Raw genomic sequence first — 18,580 nt, forward strand, 5'->3', positions numbered from 1 at the left:
GTAGAGGAGGTTATAGAATAAGGGATCAGGGAGGGGCTCTCTGATGAAACAGCAGTCATAGAGAGATCAGGGAGAAAACTCATCACCCTTGTCAAGGAAATGCTTCATGGACCAGTCCCTAAAAGGCCTCTGAAGAATCCCAAGTGTTCTCACAATGGAGCAGGCCTGCCACCCACAACTCACCTCCCCTAGTATTCCATGGCAGCAGACAGAAGACATCCCCCTTTCCACCACCAGCCTTCTCCTTATGGCTCCCTGTGACACACCCCCACGCTGCAGACCAGACTCAGCTCAGAAGGGAGGATGCAGGCTGCGACGGACGTGAAACTGAAGTTTCTATTCGTAACTGGGCCGGGCTTTTGAATCCCTGGTGAAGTAGGCCTTTAGTACCAAGGTACAACTTATTTTTAAAAACTAGAAGCAATCAGAAAGGCATAAAGACCTCCCAAGATATTACCCGGGGTCAGGGAAGGGAGATTAGACCCAATCTGGTTTTCTTTGTGGCTTATTGAGAACACTATTGTCTGGAGAGCCAAGCGGTGCTGGTCTGGTCTTTGCTGATTTCTCCTCATTTTTCGCTCTCCTCTACTTATGCCCAAAATTCTTGTCCTTAAAAGATGAGAGAGAGCCAAGTCCCCACGTAGCTTTTCTTTCCATGAAGAGGCCAGGAAAGAAAGAAAGAAACCTCCACCCCAGGGTCCTGGAAGACTGAAAGGGATCAGAGACTGGAGCAGGGTCCCCGAGGTCTCTCCGACCCTGAGAAGCTTGACTTACAGATGAAAGAGGGATGGGGATGGAGGGAGAGAGAGAGACTGAGGCTTGGATGTAGGAGAGAGGTGCCAAGGCCAAACTAAAGTGAGATAAAGGACCAGCAGGCATCTCCATCTAACCTCAGGGCCAGATGCGGAGCAGCCTTCGAGGGTCCTGTGAGGGTTAAGCCCTGGACTGGTTTGGGATCGACTAGCATGAGCAAGTGTGTATTTTGAGTGACAATCTCACCTTCCTGCCCTCCCTGTCCTGCCACCAGAAGTCCTGCAAAACTCGCCCGAGTCCCTGGGCCCCCTGCCTAACTAGCTGAGAGCCGCGGTGCTACAGTCTAAACGGGCTCACCTCTGAAAGACGCTAGGACCTCAGGAAGTCACTGGACTGTAGACCCCGCAGCGTAGCTTGTTGATGACAGGGTGCAGGGGGAGACAGAGAGCAGGTCCCGTGTACTTCCCAGAAGCAGGCTCTTTCCCCAAGCACAGAGCTGATAAAGGCACGGGCCAGGCTCACATGGGACAGTCAGTTCCTCCTAGGCCCCTGGGGACAGTGTCCCTGAAGGTTTTCCTCAGGACAGATGGGTGTTTTCACACCCCAGGCACCACGAGGTGCGCGGGGGACAGACGGGCTGATCTGTTTTCTTGTTTATCTTCCGGGCTTCTTCCCACCTCTGATTTCCTATTTGTAACTTAGGTGCTTATTGCTCTTTGTAGCAACTGAATTGTTTGCTGCGTGTCTTATGTTCCCAGTGAACTGGCAAGCATTTTGAGATTGCCTTCTCTGTTTCCTCTCTAGTACCTAATCGAGGGGAAACAGTAAACACCCTGAGAACTGAGGGTAATTCCTGCACTAGGGATTATGACTCCAAAGAGACGCCGTCTCTCATGGAAGGGGGTAGACTACAGTCTCCATCCCACTTGAGTGAAGGTCAGGGTTGGAAGGGAATCCGGGGACCGAGGGATTCAGCACTCGGGGCTCACAGTTGCAAACTAAATAAATAAACTCTGGGTTTTTACGAGTGGAAGAAACAGATTGAAATGATATTGGGTGGTTCACAGATACACTGGGAAGGCTGAAAATACAGACCCTGAGGTAGACAGGAGAAAGGGATGATATATAACCAGAGACATAAGCAAAATTCATAGACTCCTACATCTCATGATTGCATCTGCTTCATAATATAATTCAGTGATTTCTCACCCTAAACAAGAACACTCACTCCCCCTTAACAGGAAATGACTTAACCTATAGGCTGATCGAGTTCATGAGTAACGTCCAAAATAACTGGGTGATGGAGAAGAAAGCAAAGGCAAGCTATTTTATCTACCTATCATCATCTGTCTGGTCATGACCAGAAAAGAAATGTGTGTGGAACCAGAATCCTTTTTTCTACAACTTGTCCATGAGGGATACTTTTGAGTTCCTTCTCCTGCTACTGTTATGATCTGAAAGTTTGTGTCCTCTTAAAATTCACATGTTGAAACATGACCCCAGGTGATGGCGTTAGGAGGTAGGGTCTTGGAAGCTGATTAGGTCATGGGGACAGAGCCCTCAGGAATGGGATTAGCATCCTTATAAATGAGGTCTGAAAAAGCTCCCGTGCCCCTTCCACTTCGTGACGATGCAATGAGAAAATGGCAGTCCGTGAACCAGGAGGCAGGCTCTCGGACACTGAATTGCTAGAGCCTTGGTCTTGGACTTCTAGCCTCCAGGACTGTAAGCAATAAATTTCTGTTGTTTATGAGCCACCGGATTTATGGTATTTTGTTATAGTAGCCCGAAGGGACTATGATAACTACTATCTCAGCATGGGTCTTCTCGTTTCTAGAGCCTGAAGGAAGAATCCAAGTCTTGAAATTTTATTGGGAAGATGAAATCCCACGATGTAAGGAAGAGGACAAGACAAGGAACAGAGGCTGGGCTAGATGCAGTATAATGCAGCAGAGTGAATTAATGCAAGGGTGAGTGTTCACGAGATGCAAGAGCTGGGGAAAACTACTCATCAGATATGTTTTATTATGTTAGATTCCTCTGCAAGGAGAAATCGTAGCTGGGATCAGTCCAGGGAGAGAAGAAAGGGACACCTGTGTACCCCATTTTTTCTTCTCTTGCTTCCCATCCGCCAAGGCTCATCCTGTGGGGACCTGACTCTCTTGAACTTGCATGCTGCATCATCTGGCCCCTCGGTGGCCACACAGAAGGTCAGGAACCACATTCCTCAGTACGACTGTTGATCTGAGTCCAGAGGCTGAGGGGAATTTGCATGGTCATGTGTGGCCCAGGTTCAGTGTGGGTGTCAGTCAGCTGGGAGAGCTTGGAAAGAGGCAGCAGCATTTGGAAGGAGAACTATGTCATTAGAAAGAAGAAAATAATATAAAGCTTGTGTCCAAAACGACCCACCTCTTGTGCTACTCATATCTATTCGTGCCCTCCTTATCTCTAGTTTCATTGGAAGAGTTTTTTGTAAAACAATGAAAATACTGAGAAGGGAAGTGCAAGTCCAGTCGGTCTAGAGGTCCTCATCCTTTTATTCATCACTGCCCAGCGATCCTTTTAAGGAGGCTTTAAGGGGATGACATGTTTGGATGAGATGGTTGGATGGCATCACCGACTCAATAGACATGAGTTTGGGTGAACTCCGGGAGTTGGTGATGGACAGGGAGGCCTGGTGTGCTGCGGTTCATGGGGTCGCAAAGAGTCAGGCAGGACTGAGCCACTGAACTGAACTGAATTGATAGATCTTTTACTCTCAATTCTCTCTGCTCCCATGTAATAAATACTATGAAATAAGATTTTTGTCAGACCGGGCTGAGCTTTTTGTTGTTCAGTCACCCAGTTGTGTCCGAGTCTCTGCGACCCCGTGGACTGCAGCACGCCAGGCCTCCCTGTCCATCAGCAACTCCCGGAGTTCACTCAAATTCATGTCCATCGGGTGGGTGATGCCATCCAACCGTCTCATCTTCTGTCGTCCCCTTCTCCTCCTGCCTTCAATCTTCCCCAGCATCAGGTCTTTTCCAGCGAGTCAGCTTTGAGCTTTGGAGAGGCACAGTTAAAGGGTCCGTTTTCCTTTTTCACCCCTGAAGTACTAACTTTCGACCACTTGGGGGCAGTATCGCCCTGGTTGAGACCGCCCCCGCTTCAGGGTGGTGGACAGCGTGACCTCAGGGAAAACTAGGGCAAGCGTGTCAGCCCAGTCCTCCAGTCTGTAGCTGATGCTGAGACTGATTAATATTCTTCCTTTCCCTCCGCCATCACTAAATCCTAAATGAAGGACGTGTGTGCTGCCATAAAATGGGGTTTCTCAAGTTGCTTCATAAAGATCACCCAAGTGTGTGGTCTATCCTCTGCAGATTGTGCTCCATCTCTGCTGAATAGCCGCCTTTTCCCAATGCCGCGAGTGCCGTACTTTTCCTTCTCATGAGGACTGGATTGAAACCAAAAAAGGGAAACCAGGGCAATTCACAAATTGGATCCAGTGGTCAACAGAGAGAAGCCCAAGCGATGATCACCATCACATTTAAAATACGTACTGGTTTCCACTGTTGTTGTCTGGTCACTAAGTCGTGTCTGACTCTGCGACCCCATGGACTGCAGCACGCCAGGCTTCCTTGTCCTTCACTATCCCCTGGAGTTTGCTCAGATTCATGTCCACTGAGTGATGTTATCCAACCATCTCATCCTCTGCCGCCCTCCTCTCCTTTTGCCTTCAATCTTTCCCAGAATCAGGGTCTTTTCCAATGAGCTGGCCCTTCACATTAGGTGACCAAATTATTGGAGCTTCAGAATCAGTCATTCCAATGGATATTCAAGGTTAATTTCCTTTATGATAGACTGGTTTGATCTCCTTGCAGTCCAAGTACTCTCGAGAGTCTTCTCCAACACCACAGTTCAAAAGCATCAGTTCTTCATTGCTCAGCGTCCTTTATGGTCCAACTCTCACATCTGTACATGACTACTGGAAAAACCATAGCTTTGACTATATGGACATTTTTGGCAAAGTGCTGTCTCTGCTTTTTAATATACTGTCTAGGTTTGTCATAGTTTTCCTTCCAAGGAGCAAGTATGTTTTAATTTTATGGCTGCAGTCACCATCTGGAATCTGGACTTTGGAGCCCAAGAAAATAAAATCTGTCATTGCTTCCACTTTTTCCCCTTTTATTTGCCATGAAGTGATGGGACTGGATGCTATGATTTTAGTTTTTTAAATGTTGAGTTTCAAGCCAGCTTTTCCACACTCTTCTTTCACCCTCATCAAGAGGCTCTTTAGTTCCTCTTCACTTTCTGCCATTCAGTTCAGTTCAGTTCAGTCACTCAGTCGTGTCTCACTCTTTGTGACCCCATGAATCGCAGCACACCAGGCCTCTCTGTCCATCACCAACTCCCGGAGTTCACTCAGACTCACATCCATCGAGTCAGTGATGCCATTCAGCCATCTCATCCTCTGTCGTCCCCTTCTTCTCCTGCCCCCAATCCCTCCCAGCATCAGAGTCTTTTCCAATGAGTCAACTCTTCACATGAGGTGGCCAAAGTACTGGAGTTTCAGCTTTAGCATCATTCCTTCCAATGAACACCCAGGACTGATCTCCTTTAGAATGAACTGGTTGGATCTCCTTGTAGTCCAAGGGACTCTCAGAGTCTTTTCCAACACCACAGTTCAAAAGCATCAATTCTTCGGTACTCAGCTTTCTTCACAGTCCAATTCTCACATCCATACATGACCACAGGAAAAAGCATAGCCTTGACTAGATGGACCTTTGTTGGCAAAGTAATGTCTCTGCTTTTGAATATGCCATCTAGGTTGGTCATAACTTTCCTTCCAAGGACTAAGCGTCTTTTAATTTCATGGCTGCAGTCACCATCTGCAGTGATTTTGGAGCCCAGAAAAATAAAGTCTGACACTGTTTCCACTGTTTCCCCATCTATTTCCCATGAAGTGATGGGACCAGATGCCATGATCTTTGTTTTCTGAATGTTGAGCTTTAAGCCAACTTTTTCACTCTCCACTTTCACTTTCATCAAGAGGCTTTTTAGTTCCTCTTCACTTTCTGCCATAAGGGTGGTATCATCTGCATATCTGATGTTGTTGATATTTCTCCTGGCAATCTTGATTCTAGCTTGTGCTTCTTCCAGCCAAGTGTTTCTCATGATATACTCTGCATAGAAGTTAAATAAGCAGGGTGACAATATGCAGCCTTGTCTTACTTCTTTCCCAGTTTTGAACCAGTCCATTGTTCCATGTAAGATTCTAACTGTTGCTTCTTGATCCACATACAGGTTTCTCAGGAGACAGGTAAGTTGGTCTGGTAGTCCCATCTCCTTAAGTATTTCCCACAGTTTGTTGTGATCCACAGTCAAAGGCTTTAGCACAGTCAATGAAGCAGAAGTAGATGTTTTTTTCTGGAATTCCCTTGGTTTCTCTATGATCTAACGGATGTTGGCAATTTGATCTCTGGTTCCCCTGCCTTTTCTAAACCCAGCTTGCACATCTGGAATGTCTCAGTTCACATACTGTTGAAACCTAACTTGAAGGACGTTGAGCATAACCTTGCTAGCGTGTGAAATGAGTGCAATTGTGTGGCACTTTGAACTTTCTTTTGCAGAATCTGTGATTCTATGTGGTTTTCAAAGTCACCGCTGAGAGAGAGATAATCGTTATGAAAATACCTCTTGTGTTGACTCTTGATGGTGTACTGCAGCTTATTTTTAACCCACCCAATATCCCTGAAGCAAACTGCCTGCAATGCAGTGTTGTACGGGAATCTCTTGCATTCAGTGATTCCCCGTCCAGCCATCTCTCCCCCTCCATGCTTTAGTTGTAACTGCATAACCGACGTGCTTGGGCCAGCACTGCCTATGTGGCTTTCTTGGTCTTCAACATGTGGGAATGGGAAACTGAAATTCCTGCGAATTTGTACAAAAAGTATAAGGTCATAAGTCATTCTTAAAATATTTTCAGCATTCTTAGTACTCTTTACTCATTAGTTCAGGTATCTAAAATTTTCTTAATAATTACAAATTTTAGGTGTTTAATACTAAGTACTGTAGACTATAGGTGATGACCTGGTGGCTGAGTCAGTAAAGAATCCACCTGTAATGCACGAGACTGCCTGCTGTGCAGGAGACCTGGGATGGATCCCCAGGTCAGGAAGATTCCTTGGAGAAGGAAATTGCAACCCACTCCAGTTTTCTTCCTGGAAAGTCCCATGGACAGAGAAGCCTGGCAGGCTACAGCACATGGGGTAGTAAGAGACACAACTTAGCCACCAAAGCACCACCGTTGTAGACTACAGAGAACAGCCAAACACTGGAAAATGCTCCAGGGACGTGACTGGGCAGTACTTGGATACAGGAGCATTCAGGTCTCCCAATACGATTAAAAGTATTAGACAGAATCATGTTAAAAGTGCCAGTTTAAGGACTTATTTTTTCTATATTATTTCCTGGAACATGTCTCATAGGATTTGTATAAAGTATCTTATGCATATAAACACTACTTCCTTTACTTGCAAGAATAACTCACTGTTAGCAGCAAACGGACCATGAACACACTCATGGGGACAGCTGCCATCAAGACTGACCGATCAGATCCTGACAGTTTCTCCCAGTGCTTCTAGTTCTGGTCTCAGAAACGCAGGAATTAAAGCATAATAATCACTCAACATCACTAATTATCAGGGAAATGCAAATGAAAACCTTCAATGAGATAGCACAGTGATTTAAATTTTCTCATCCACCAGTAAAACCTCTGACGCTGCACATCACATTTCCTGGTTGGTCCCCACTTTCTTCCTGACGTGAGTGGATCCCTCTGAACCAGTAACCTCTCTACATTGATGGTTATGCTTTGTTTATTTATTTTTAAATTAAATTATATTTTATTTCTTTTTAAAATTAATCTGTAGTTTATCTGCAGCATTCTATTTGTTTTAGGCATACAACATAGTGATTCAGTTATAGTTGTGGATTGTATTCCATTTAAACTTCTGGCATTTTGGCTATTTTCCCTATGCTGTACAATATATCCTCGTATCTGGTTTATTTTATACATAAAAGGTCCATATTTTGTACCTCTTACTCCTCTTTCCCTGTCTTGCCTTTCCTCTCTTCCCTCTCCCTGCTGGTAACCACTAGTCTCTTCTCTGTGGAATTTTTGTAGCCTTTTTGATGATAGCATGCTGACAGTTGTAAGGTGCTCTCTCAGTGAAGGTTTCCATTTGCATTTCCCTGATAATTAGTGATGTTGAGTGATTATTATGCTTTAATTCCTGCAGCAGAATTATAATAACTTTCTCAATTTTCCTGATTTCGCAATTACCTTTTTTCAGACTTTGGATTTAAAAATAAATACTTTCTTTTGGGGGGGGCGTGCAGGGAGAAACACCGGGAAGGAATTTCCACATAGAAGCTCCACTCCTGCTGCTATAACTAATCCTTTTTCTCATCCACCAGTAAAACTGTACGAAAAGAGTTGGAGGAATTCATTGTATCAACACACTAGTGATATTTCTGTCATGTGTTCTGGCCACAATGTGCTTATCGATTCACAGTGGAATCACATGGTTACTTGATTATATTACGTGATAAACTGCGTTTTAATAAAGTTCTAATGAGACAGGCATAGTTAGAGAATGCCAGCAGAAGAGGACTGTACCTCCTGGGCATACTTCTCTGTAAGTCATTTGATACCAAGAACAGACTCACAAACCCAAATGGATGAACATGAAAAGGATGAGCAGGGCTTTGAAAGTAGAAAATTTGAAAGTAGCAGTGAAGATGCAGGAGATGAAAAGTGGAGGAAACCTAAAATAATTTTGTAAGTTCTGACTTCCACTTATGCTACTATGAGTCTACCTTGTTATCAGGGGCTGGGGGCTGGGGGCGGGGTATGTGGGGGAGGGGTAACCATCATTTTCTCAAAGAAACATCGTTGATTGACAAGTCAGTCCCATGATATGATTCATGATGCACTGATATTCCACTCAGTGTTCTAATTTCAGAATCTAGTATCTTCACGCAAAGACTCTTATTTTAAGGGAATAATTTATTAATAAGAAGGAGGAGCTCATTACATTCAGCTAAAATATATTCAGGAAGGTAACTGGGGGAACTCCGTAATTCAATGGAAAGGACTGATCAGCACTTCAGAGCCTTCTTCCCAACAGGGTAACATTTCAACACTCTTCATTTTGCGTGGTGCTCAGTCATGTCTGACTCTTTCACAACCCCACGGACAGTAGCCCACCAGGCTCCTCTGTCCATGGGATTTTCCAGGCAAGGATACTGGAGTGGGTTGCCATTTCTTCCTCCAGAGGATCTTCCTGATTCAGGGACCAAGCCTGTGTATCTTGTGTCCCCTGCATTAACATGTGGATTCTTTACCACTGAGCCACCACGGAAGCCCCTTCCTTTGGAATTCCAAGTTAGTTTTCTCTATGATTTGTGACAATGAGTACAAATGAAAGGAGGCAAGAAAATGCAGTTGCAAACTTTTGTTCGCATTCTCAACAATGCCAAGTTCACTATATACATTTAATTGATTCATTATGTTCTGATGTGACTTGACCTGGGTTTGTTCATAAGCAACCTGCCCACCAGAGAACTTTCTTTCTCTTCTTCAATGTTTAGTTGAAAGCAAAGGCATTTTTAATATTGTTAAATCTATAGCTGTTCCTGGAATAAGTAACACGTGTTTAGTTCTCCCTATCATGTGAAATTATATAAAACATTTTAAAGCACTAAATCTAGTTTTGAAGAGAGGAAGTAACCAAAGCAAAAAGTGTTAATCTAGGGAAAACATTAAAAATTTAGGAAAAACACAAAAACATCATCACTGTGATGATGGAAAGTTTACTTGTCAAATAAATTTATATGAGCTTCAGATTCCTCTTATAAATGACTATTTTCCCAATTATAAGAGTAACAGAATCTTATATTTAAAATCATGAAAAATGCCTAAATGGGTATAGAAAAAAAACATTATCCATAATTCTACAAATCACATATAACAACTGTTCACTTTTTGGTATATTTCTATTCATTATTATGCATATGTATTTTTACAAAATTGGGTTCCTATTGTAAATAAAGATTTGTACCTTGCTTTTTATCACTTATAAGTGCCTTTATTATGAAATATTAAATATAATTCAAAGTACACTCTATTTTTGTATCCAATATTTGAAATTATATTTTAATAGCTTTTTAAAATAAATTAAGAAACAGCCTTGTATTTTCATTTTTGTTTGACTCAGTTATTTGAGATTACACTTTTAGAATAAGAATTATTGAATCAAAGAAGGGAAAGTTTTCTAGGCCTTTGGTGTACTTAGTCACAGCATTCAGAAGGTGTAGCTGACTACAGAGTTAAAAATTCAATAACTAACCTTCTCTTTTAACTCTTGCATTAAATCAAATAATGTACACATGCTGTTTTTTTCTGCTAACTATGCTGATCCTGTTTTGCTAGTTGTTCTTATCTTGAGTCACAGGTGCTTAGGACCAAGTGGTTGGCAGAAAAACTGTCGGAACATCTTGACCAAAGGCAGAGAATCACAATGGCCACAAATCGTGGGAAAGTCAAGAATAGTAGCACCTGCTCAGCGAAGCCTTGGTCACATAGTCCCACCACCCAGACCCTCATAATTCTCCTTAAATTGACCTACCCTCTTTCAGAGAGCAGAAGGGCAGTTTTCAACATGCTAGTCTGCTACCCTCCTCGTTTGCCAGCAAATTAATAAATTTCTCTTTCTTTGTCCTCACAACCTTGACCTCATTACTCTTTGTTTCTTTGTTATTTTTTAAATTATGAAAGTATTGATAGCACATTTACAGGAGACTTGGAAAATACAGAACAAAGTTACATTTAGTTCCACTATATATTACAGTTATCTTTTTAAGAAGATAAATTAAGATTTTTAGTTGGAGTTTCTATATCAAACAATCAAAAATTAATAGAATGGATACACAGAAAAGTAGAAGGGTATTGTTGATGTTTAGTTGCTTAGTCGTGTCCAACTCTTTGCGACCCCATGGACTGTAGCCTGCCAGGCCTCTCTGTCCAAGGAATTCTCCAGGCAAGTGTACTGGAGTGGGTTGCCATTTCAGTAGAAGGATATAGTAGATATGAAAAGCACTGTGAACCAATTCAATATAATAAAGATTTATACGATGTTCACACACAGTAGGATACAAATTCTATTCAAGTTTCCATAGACCATAAACTAGGAGACACTGGAACATATCCAGGTTGTCTTCATTACTCTTAACTCAGCACTTGGGGCAGGGGCTGAATTTTCAGTTACAAAAGGTTATACCAATTTATTTTTTTAAATTAATGTTTAATTGGAGGGTGATGCTGCATGTGCAATCTCATTATCAGACCCCTCCCCCCCCCCCCCCCCCCCCCCCCGCCTCTTCTGAAGAGCCAGGAGCAAGCATTGCAGCGCTGCAACCAAGGGCCCCGGGTCCCTGCACGTCTCATTATCAGGCAGGAAGAGAAGTCTTTCCTCTTGGACTGCTATTATGAGTACAGGGTGTGGACCTGGGCCAAATAGGGCAAGAAGTCAGATCAATGGCACAGGGTAGGAAAGCATGGAAGTGCTATCTTTGTCATGATGGCAAGCGACAGACACCCACCCCAGCCCCCTAAGCCTTCAAGTGTTGTCTGAGGCTGCTTTACTGACGAAGGCATTCTTCAGAGCGCCTTTGACATCCTTGTTGCGCAGAGTGTAAATCAGGGGGTTGAGTAAGGGGGTGATGAAGGTGTAGATCAGGGCGATTCGGCGGTCCTCATCCTCCGAGGTGCTGGACCGGGGGCGCAGGTAGACCAGGCTGCAGCAGCCGTACTGCAGCAGGACCACAGCGAGGTGAGAGGAGCAGGTGGAGAAGGCCCTGCAGCGGCCCTCTGCAGAGCGGATGCGCACGATGGCCGAGCCGATGAGCACGTAGGAGACGGAAATGAGGAGGAAGGGCACGGTCAGCACGAGGCTGCCCATGGCGTAGAGCACGGCCTGGTGCACGCGGATGTCCGCGCAGGCCAGTCGCAGGACTGGGGGCACGTCACAAAGGAAGTGGTTGATTTCGCTGCGGTGCCCACAGAAGGGCAGGGTGAAGATGAGGATGGTGAGCTGCAGGGAGAGGAGGGAGGCCAGGCCCACGGCACAGCCCACCATCCGGACGCAGAGCTTCCGGGTCATGATGAGCGTGTAATGCAGCGGGTGGCGGATGGCCACGTAGCGGTCATAGACCATGACCGCCAAGAGGAAGCAGTCAGTGCTGCCCAGGGTGACGAAGAAGAACATTTGGGCCCCACAGCCAGCCAGTGGGATGGGCTTCTGGGCGCCCAAAATGTTGGAAAGCATCAAGGGTACCACCACGGTGGTGTAGCAGATTTCCAAGAAGGACAGACTGCACAGGAAGAAGTACATGGGGGTGTGGAGTGAGCTGTGTGTGCACACCACCCAGATGATGGTCGTGTTGCCGCAAAGGATCATCAAGTAGAGGACGAGGAAGAGGGCGAAGAGGAGGACCTGGAATTCTGGGACGGTGGTGAAGACCCGAAACACAAACTCCGTGGGGCCAGACTGGTTGAGGACAGGGCTCCTCGCCCACATGTCTCCTGCGGAAGAAGACCAGAAGATGCTGAGACTGCCTTTCCTGAATTACTCAATTGTGTGAGTAGAATCAAGGACTTAAAATTTTGCTTTTGATTTGAAATTGCCTATTTAGTATCCAGTTTCCAATCTCAATGTTTGGAAACGAATTCACAATAGAGGGCATGGTACATTCTCCCTGGGAAATCTTCATGAATGGGATAGATTGTTATCTACAGAAGTTTCTGTTGACAGAGATGTCTTTTTCTTTTAAACTCTGCTATTTAAAATCCAATTGACAAGGGCTAATTCTTTGCTTGTATTTAAAGAGTTGCGTACAGTTGTACTTTGTTATCTGTGTGAGACTGATACCAAAGCCCAGAAAGGCTTAAGTTCCTTTCATAAAATAGGACAGTATCTGCCTATAACCTACACACATCCTCCCACATACTTTATATCCTCTCTAGATTACTTATAATACCTAATACAATGCAAATGCTTTGTAAATAGTTGCTGCTACTCTTAAGTCACTTCAGCCGTGTCTGACTCTGTGTGACTCTATAGACGGCAGCCCACCAGGCTCCACTGTCCCTGGGATTCTCCAGGCAAAAACACTGGAGTGGGTTGCCGTTTCCTTCTCCAGTGCATCAAAGTGAAAAGTGAAAGTGAAGTCGCTCAGTCATGTCCGACTCTTAGTGACCCCATGGACTGCAGCCTACCAGGCTCCTCCATCCATGGGTTTTTCCAGGCAAGAGTACTGGAGTGGGGTGCCATTGCCTTCTCTGAAATAGTTGCTGGTGCCCTGCAAATTCAAGTTTTGCTTTAGGGAATTTTCTGGAAATTAAAAAAATTCTCTATTGCTGATTGGTCAAACCCATGGGGGCAGATCCAACATTTGTTGGATCATTGTAAAAGCAGGAGAGTTCCACAAAAACATCTACTTCTGCTTCACTGAGTATGCCAAAGCCTTCAGCTGTGTGGATAGCAACAAACTGTGGAAAATTCTTAAAGAGATGGGACTACCAGACCACCTGACCCACCTCCTGAGAAATTCGTTTGCAGGTCAAGAAGCAACAGTTAGAACTGGACATGAAACAACAAACTGATTCCAAATCAGGAAAGAAGTACATTGAGGCTGTATACTGTCACCCTGCTTATTTAACTTATATGCAGAGTACATCATGAGAAACCCTGGGCTGGATGAAGCACAAACTGGAAGCAAGATTGCTGGGAGAAATATCAATAACCTCAGATATACAGATGACACCATCTTTATGGCAGAAAGCAAAGAAGAACTAAAGAGCCTCTTGATGAAAGTGAAAGAGGAGAGTGAAAAAAGTTGGCTTAAAACTCAACATTCAGAAAACTAAGATCGTGGCATCTGGTCCCATCACTTCATGGCAAATAGATTGGGAAACAGTGGAAACTGTGACAGACTTTATTATTTTGGGCTCCAAAATCACTGCAGATGGTGATTGCAGCCATGAAATTAAAAGATGCTTACTCCCTGGAATAAAAGTTATGACCAACATAGACAGCATATTAAAAAGCAGAGACATCACTTTGCCAACAAATATCTGTCTGGTCAAGGCTATGGTTTTTCCAGTAGTCATGTATGGATGTGAGAGTTGGACTGTGAAGAAGGCTGAGCACCGAAGAATTGATGCTTTTGAATTGTGGTGTTGGAGAAGAGTCTTGAGAGTCCCTTGGACTGCAAGGAGATCCAAGCAGTCCATCCTAAAGGAGATAAGTCCTGAATATTCATTGGAAGGACTCATGCTGAAGCTGAAACTCCAATACTTTGTCCACCTGATGCGAAGAACTGACTCATTTGAAAGGACCCTGTTGCTGGGAAAAATTGAAAGTGGGAGAAGGGGACGACAGAGGATAAGACGGTTGGATGGCATCACCAACTCGATGGACATCAAGTAGGCTCTGAGAGTGAGTTGGTGATGAACAGGGAAGCCTTGCGTGCTGCAGTCCATGGGATCACAAAGAGTCAGAAATGACTGAGTGACTGAACTGAACTGAACTGTTGGGTACAGAACATGTGGATAGGGAGGACTGACTCTATTAATAATTGTAGATATTTTCAAAATTAGGTAAATCGATGTATTGTTTACATTTTTGGTAAACATTCTTTTTGAAATATAGCATACACAGAAAGAACGTCACAAATTCTAAATGTACAGTTTGATCTGTTTTTTACACAGTTAATGTACCAGCATAAACTCTATCAAGATTAAGAAATAGAAAAATTCCAGTACCCTACAAACATTCTTTATGTCTTCTCTCAGTCTTTATGCTTCACAAAGATAACCACTCTTTTGGCCTTATCACTGAAGATTAGTTAAACTGTGCTTCAATTTATATATGTAATAATAAAGTGTGTGCTTTATTGTACCTGGCTTCAACATTATGTCTGCAAAGTTAGTCTTGCTGTTTTTTATAGCAAGACTTTGTTCTTTCCACTGTGCTATAGTATCCCATTTTTTTATGGCTACATTATAATTTATTCATGAGTTTTTCACTTTTCATCCAGTTTTGACTCCATATGAAACTAGGCAAACATCTTTTATTACAACTCTTTCTGATATATACTCTTTGTGTATTTCCTCTCATTTGAATATTTAAAAAAAAATTTCAACCATGAACCTAAACTTTTAAGACTTGGACAAATTCAGATGAAAGGAACATGTAAAGGGAATCATGTAATAATGAAGCAGAGCTGCCTGAGGTAAGAAAAGAAAATAAGAAAACTAAAGATGCAATAGCAGAATTCAAATAGGCATTAAAACCATCAGGTGAATAAGTTTTATGAAGATAGGGAAAAATACCTGTCAACTAAGCACTTTTATATTAGAGTGGGCTACACTTTTATTTTTGATACAAAACCCCAAGAGACAATAGAGCAATGTCTATAGAGTTTAAAGAAAAGCAAATATTTTTTGTGAAAGAATTCTATACTCAGGCTTTAGAGCTTTATGTTCAAAAACAACAAAAAGACTTTCTCAAATTTACCAGGGCTTAGGAAACATGGGCAAAGCTTGGAGATACTGTGAGGTCAGTTCAAGACCATAGAAATAAAGCAATTATCATGATAAAGCAAGTCACAATTTTTTTTTGTTTGTTTCCCAGTGCATTTAAAAGTTATGTTTACACAATACTATAGTCTATTAAATGTGCAATAATAGCATTATGTTAAAAAATATGAAAGTGAAAGTGAAAGTCTTAGTCATTCAGTCGTGTCCAACTCTTGGTGACCCCATTGACTATAAAAATATAGATACATTAATTAAAAGTGGTTTATTGCTAAAAAGTGCTAATGATCATTTGAGCTTCTGCCAGTCATAATCTTTTTGCAAGAGTAATACAAAGATCACAGGAAACAGATCACCATAAAAAATAGAACAATAATGAAAATGTTTGAAATATTACAAGAAATTACCAAAATGTGACACAGAAACAAGTGAGCAAATCTATTGGAAAATGGCATCAACAGACCGGCTTGATGCAGGGCAAACCTTCAACTTGTCAGACGAGGAAATATCTGTGACGCACAGTAAGTGATGTCGCTCAGTTGTGTCCGACTCTTTGCGACCCCACGGACTGTAGCCTACCAGGCTTCTCCCTCCCTCCATGGGATTTTCCAGGTAAGAGTACTGGAGTGGGTTGCCATTTCCTTCTCCAGGGGATCTTCCCGACCCAGGGATCGAACCCTGGTCTTAAGCATTCCAGGCAGACGCTTTACCCTCTGAACCACCAGGGAACACAGTGAAGTGAAGAGCAATAAAATCAGATATGCTTGTGAGAAATGGAATATGCCTGTGATATCAGTAAATAAGGATGTCAAAGTCATCAGCGTTTCCAGCCCTCCGGTGTGAGCTGGTGAGCCCTGAGGGACACAGGAAGGAGACTGTCTGCCTTCTAGCAGCCAGCAGACCTACGGCCACTCCCTAAGGTAAGCCCCAAGGAAAGGAAGCTCAGGATGTGAAAACACAGGAAACTGGCCCCAGATAGATGAGGTGCATGTCAAAGGAATGATTTCAGTGAACCCAGACTCTTGCATTTTCCCCTACATAGACAGGAGCTGAATTCCTTAGCTTGGGTTACCTGGTTTTCTTTAATTAATAATAACCTTTAACTTTTGACATTCAGACTACCTGCCCTTTGCTGTAAAACTTGTATATAACCTGGCTCCTCCCCTCACCTCCTTGGAGTAGTTCTCAGGGTCACTTGAGGTGCTGTCTTGAAGTCCTAAAAATTCCCACCAAATAAAGCATAACTCTCAACTTTTATGTTGTGAATATTTTTTAAGTTGACACTTGCATGCCATTCAATTTAAATACACTTAAAATAATTCCTCAACAAAAAATCTGGGTTGCTGGGTGATTAATATTACTCCAAGATGGTGGAGTAGAAGGATGCGCGCTCATTATCTCCTGCCAGAACTCTAAAATTAGAACTCACTGCTGAACAACCATCGACAGGAGAATGTTGGATCCTGCCAAAAAAAGATAATCCACATTCAAAGGAGAAGCTCCAGCAGGACGGTAGGAGGGGTGAAATCGTGTTTAGAACCAAACCGCATACTGGCCTGAGACAAACCTTGTGCCCACCAGGACCCAGAGATGCCACAGAGACTGAGCCAGAACTGTGTTTGAGTGTCTCCTGTGGAGGTCCGGGTCAGCAGTGGACTGCCGCAGGGGCAGGGGCTCTGGATGCAGCAGACCTGGGTATAGCATAAGCCCTCTTGGAGGAGGTCACCATTAACCCTACCATAGAGCTGCCAGAACTTACAGACTGCCAAAAATAGACTCTTGAAGGACACAAACAGAACCTTGTGTGCACCAGGACCCAGGACAAAGGAGAAGTGACCCCACAAGAGACTGACCCAGACTTGCCTGTGAGTGTCCAGGAATATCTGGTGGAGGCATGGGTCAGTGGTGGCCTGCTGCAGGATTGGGGGCATTGAGTGTAGCAGTGCATGCATGGGACCTTTTGAAGGAGGTCGCCATTATCTTCATTACTTCCACCATAGTTTGGCTGGAGGTCAAATAATAGGGAGGGAACACAACCCTGCCCATCAACAGAAAATTGGATTAAAGATTTACTGAGCATGGCCCCACCCATCAGAACAAGACCCAGTTTCTCCCTCAGTCAGTCTCTCCCATCAGGAAGCTTCCATCAGCTTCTTATCCTTCTCCATCACAGGGAAGACAGAATGGAAACCACAATCACAGAAAACTAACCAAACTGATCACATGGACCATAGCCTTGTCTAACTTAATGAAACTATGAGCCATGTCGTGTGGGGCCACCCAAGACAGGCGGGTCATGGTGGAGAGTTCTGACAGAATGTGGTCCACTGGAGAAGGGAATGGCAAACCATTTCAGTATTCTTGCCTTGAGAACCCAATGAACTGTATGAAAAGGCAAGAAGATAAGACACTGAAAGATAAACTCCCCAGGTTGGTAGGTGCCCAATATGCTACTCGAGATCAGTGGAGAAATACCTCCAGAAAGAATGAAGAGATGGAGTCAAAGCAAAAACAACACCCAGTTGTGGATGTGAATGGTGATGGAAGTAAAATTTGATGCTGTAAAGAGCAATATTGCATAGGAACCTGGAATGTTACGTCCATGAATCAAGGCAAATTGGAAGTGGTCAAGGCAGAGGAACCAGAGATCAAATTGCTAACATCCACTGGATCATTGAAAAAGCAAGAGAGTTCCAGAAAAACATCTATTTCTGCTTTATTGACTATACCAAACCCTTTGACTGTGTGGATCACAATAAACTGTGGAAAATTCTGAAAGAGATGGGAATACCAGACCACCTGACCTGCCTCCTGAGAAACTTGTATGCAGGTCAGGAAGCAACAGTTAGAACTGGACATGGAACAACAGACTGGTTCCAAATAGGAAAAGGAATACATCCAGGCTGTATATTGTCACCCTGCTTATTTAACTTATATGCAGAGTACATCATGAGAAACGCTGTGCTGGAAGAAGCAGAAGCTGGAATCAAGATTGCCAGAAGAAATATCAATAACCTGAGATATGCAGATGACACCACCCTTATGGAAGAAAGTGAAGAAGAACTAAAGAGCCTCTTGAAAGTGAAAGAGGAGAGTGAAAAGGAGAGCTTAAATCTCAACATTCAGAAAACGAAGATCATGGCATCTGGTCCCATCACTTCATGGCAAAATAGGTGGGGAAACAGT

General features: G+C 43.5%; 1 protein-coding gene and 1 long non-coding RNA gene across 2 annotated transcripts; one reads left to right on the forward strand and one right to left on the reverse strand.

The window, feature by feature from the left end:
* Positions 1–2,367: 2,367 nt before the first annotated feature.
* Positions 2,368–10,506, forward strand: LOC129628584 (uncharacterized). Its single transcript, XR_008702828.1, has 3 exons — positions 2,368–2,478; positions 2,591–2,723; positions 10,251–10,506. It is a non-coding gene; the product is annotated as an uncharacterized LOC129628584 (long non-coding RNA).
* Positions 10,507–11,414: 908 nt separating this feature from the next.
* Positions 11,415–17,391, reverse strand: LOC129627950 (olfactory receptor 10Q1-like). Its single transcript, XM_055547381.1, has 2 exons — positions 17,248–17,391; positions 11,415–12,379 (listed from the first exon to the last, which is right to left on the reverse strand). The coding sequence occupies exons 1-2, from the start codon at positions 17,288–17,290 to the stop codon at positions 11,415–11,417; spliced, it is 1,008 nt and encodes a 335-aa protein (XP_055403356.1). The 5' UTR covers positions 17,291–17,391.
* Positions 17,392–18,580: the final 1,189 nt, after the last annotated feature.

Source organism: Bubalus kerabau, chromosome 15 (genome assembly GCF_029407905.1).
Source record: "Bubalus kerabau isolate K-KA32 ecotype Philippines breed swamp buffalo chromosome 15, PCC_UOA_SB_1v2, whole genome shotgun sequence".
Classification (NCBI taxonomy): domain Eukaryota; kingdom Metazoa; phylum Chordata; class Mammalia; order Artiodactyla; family Bovidae; genus Bubalus; species Bubalus kerabau.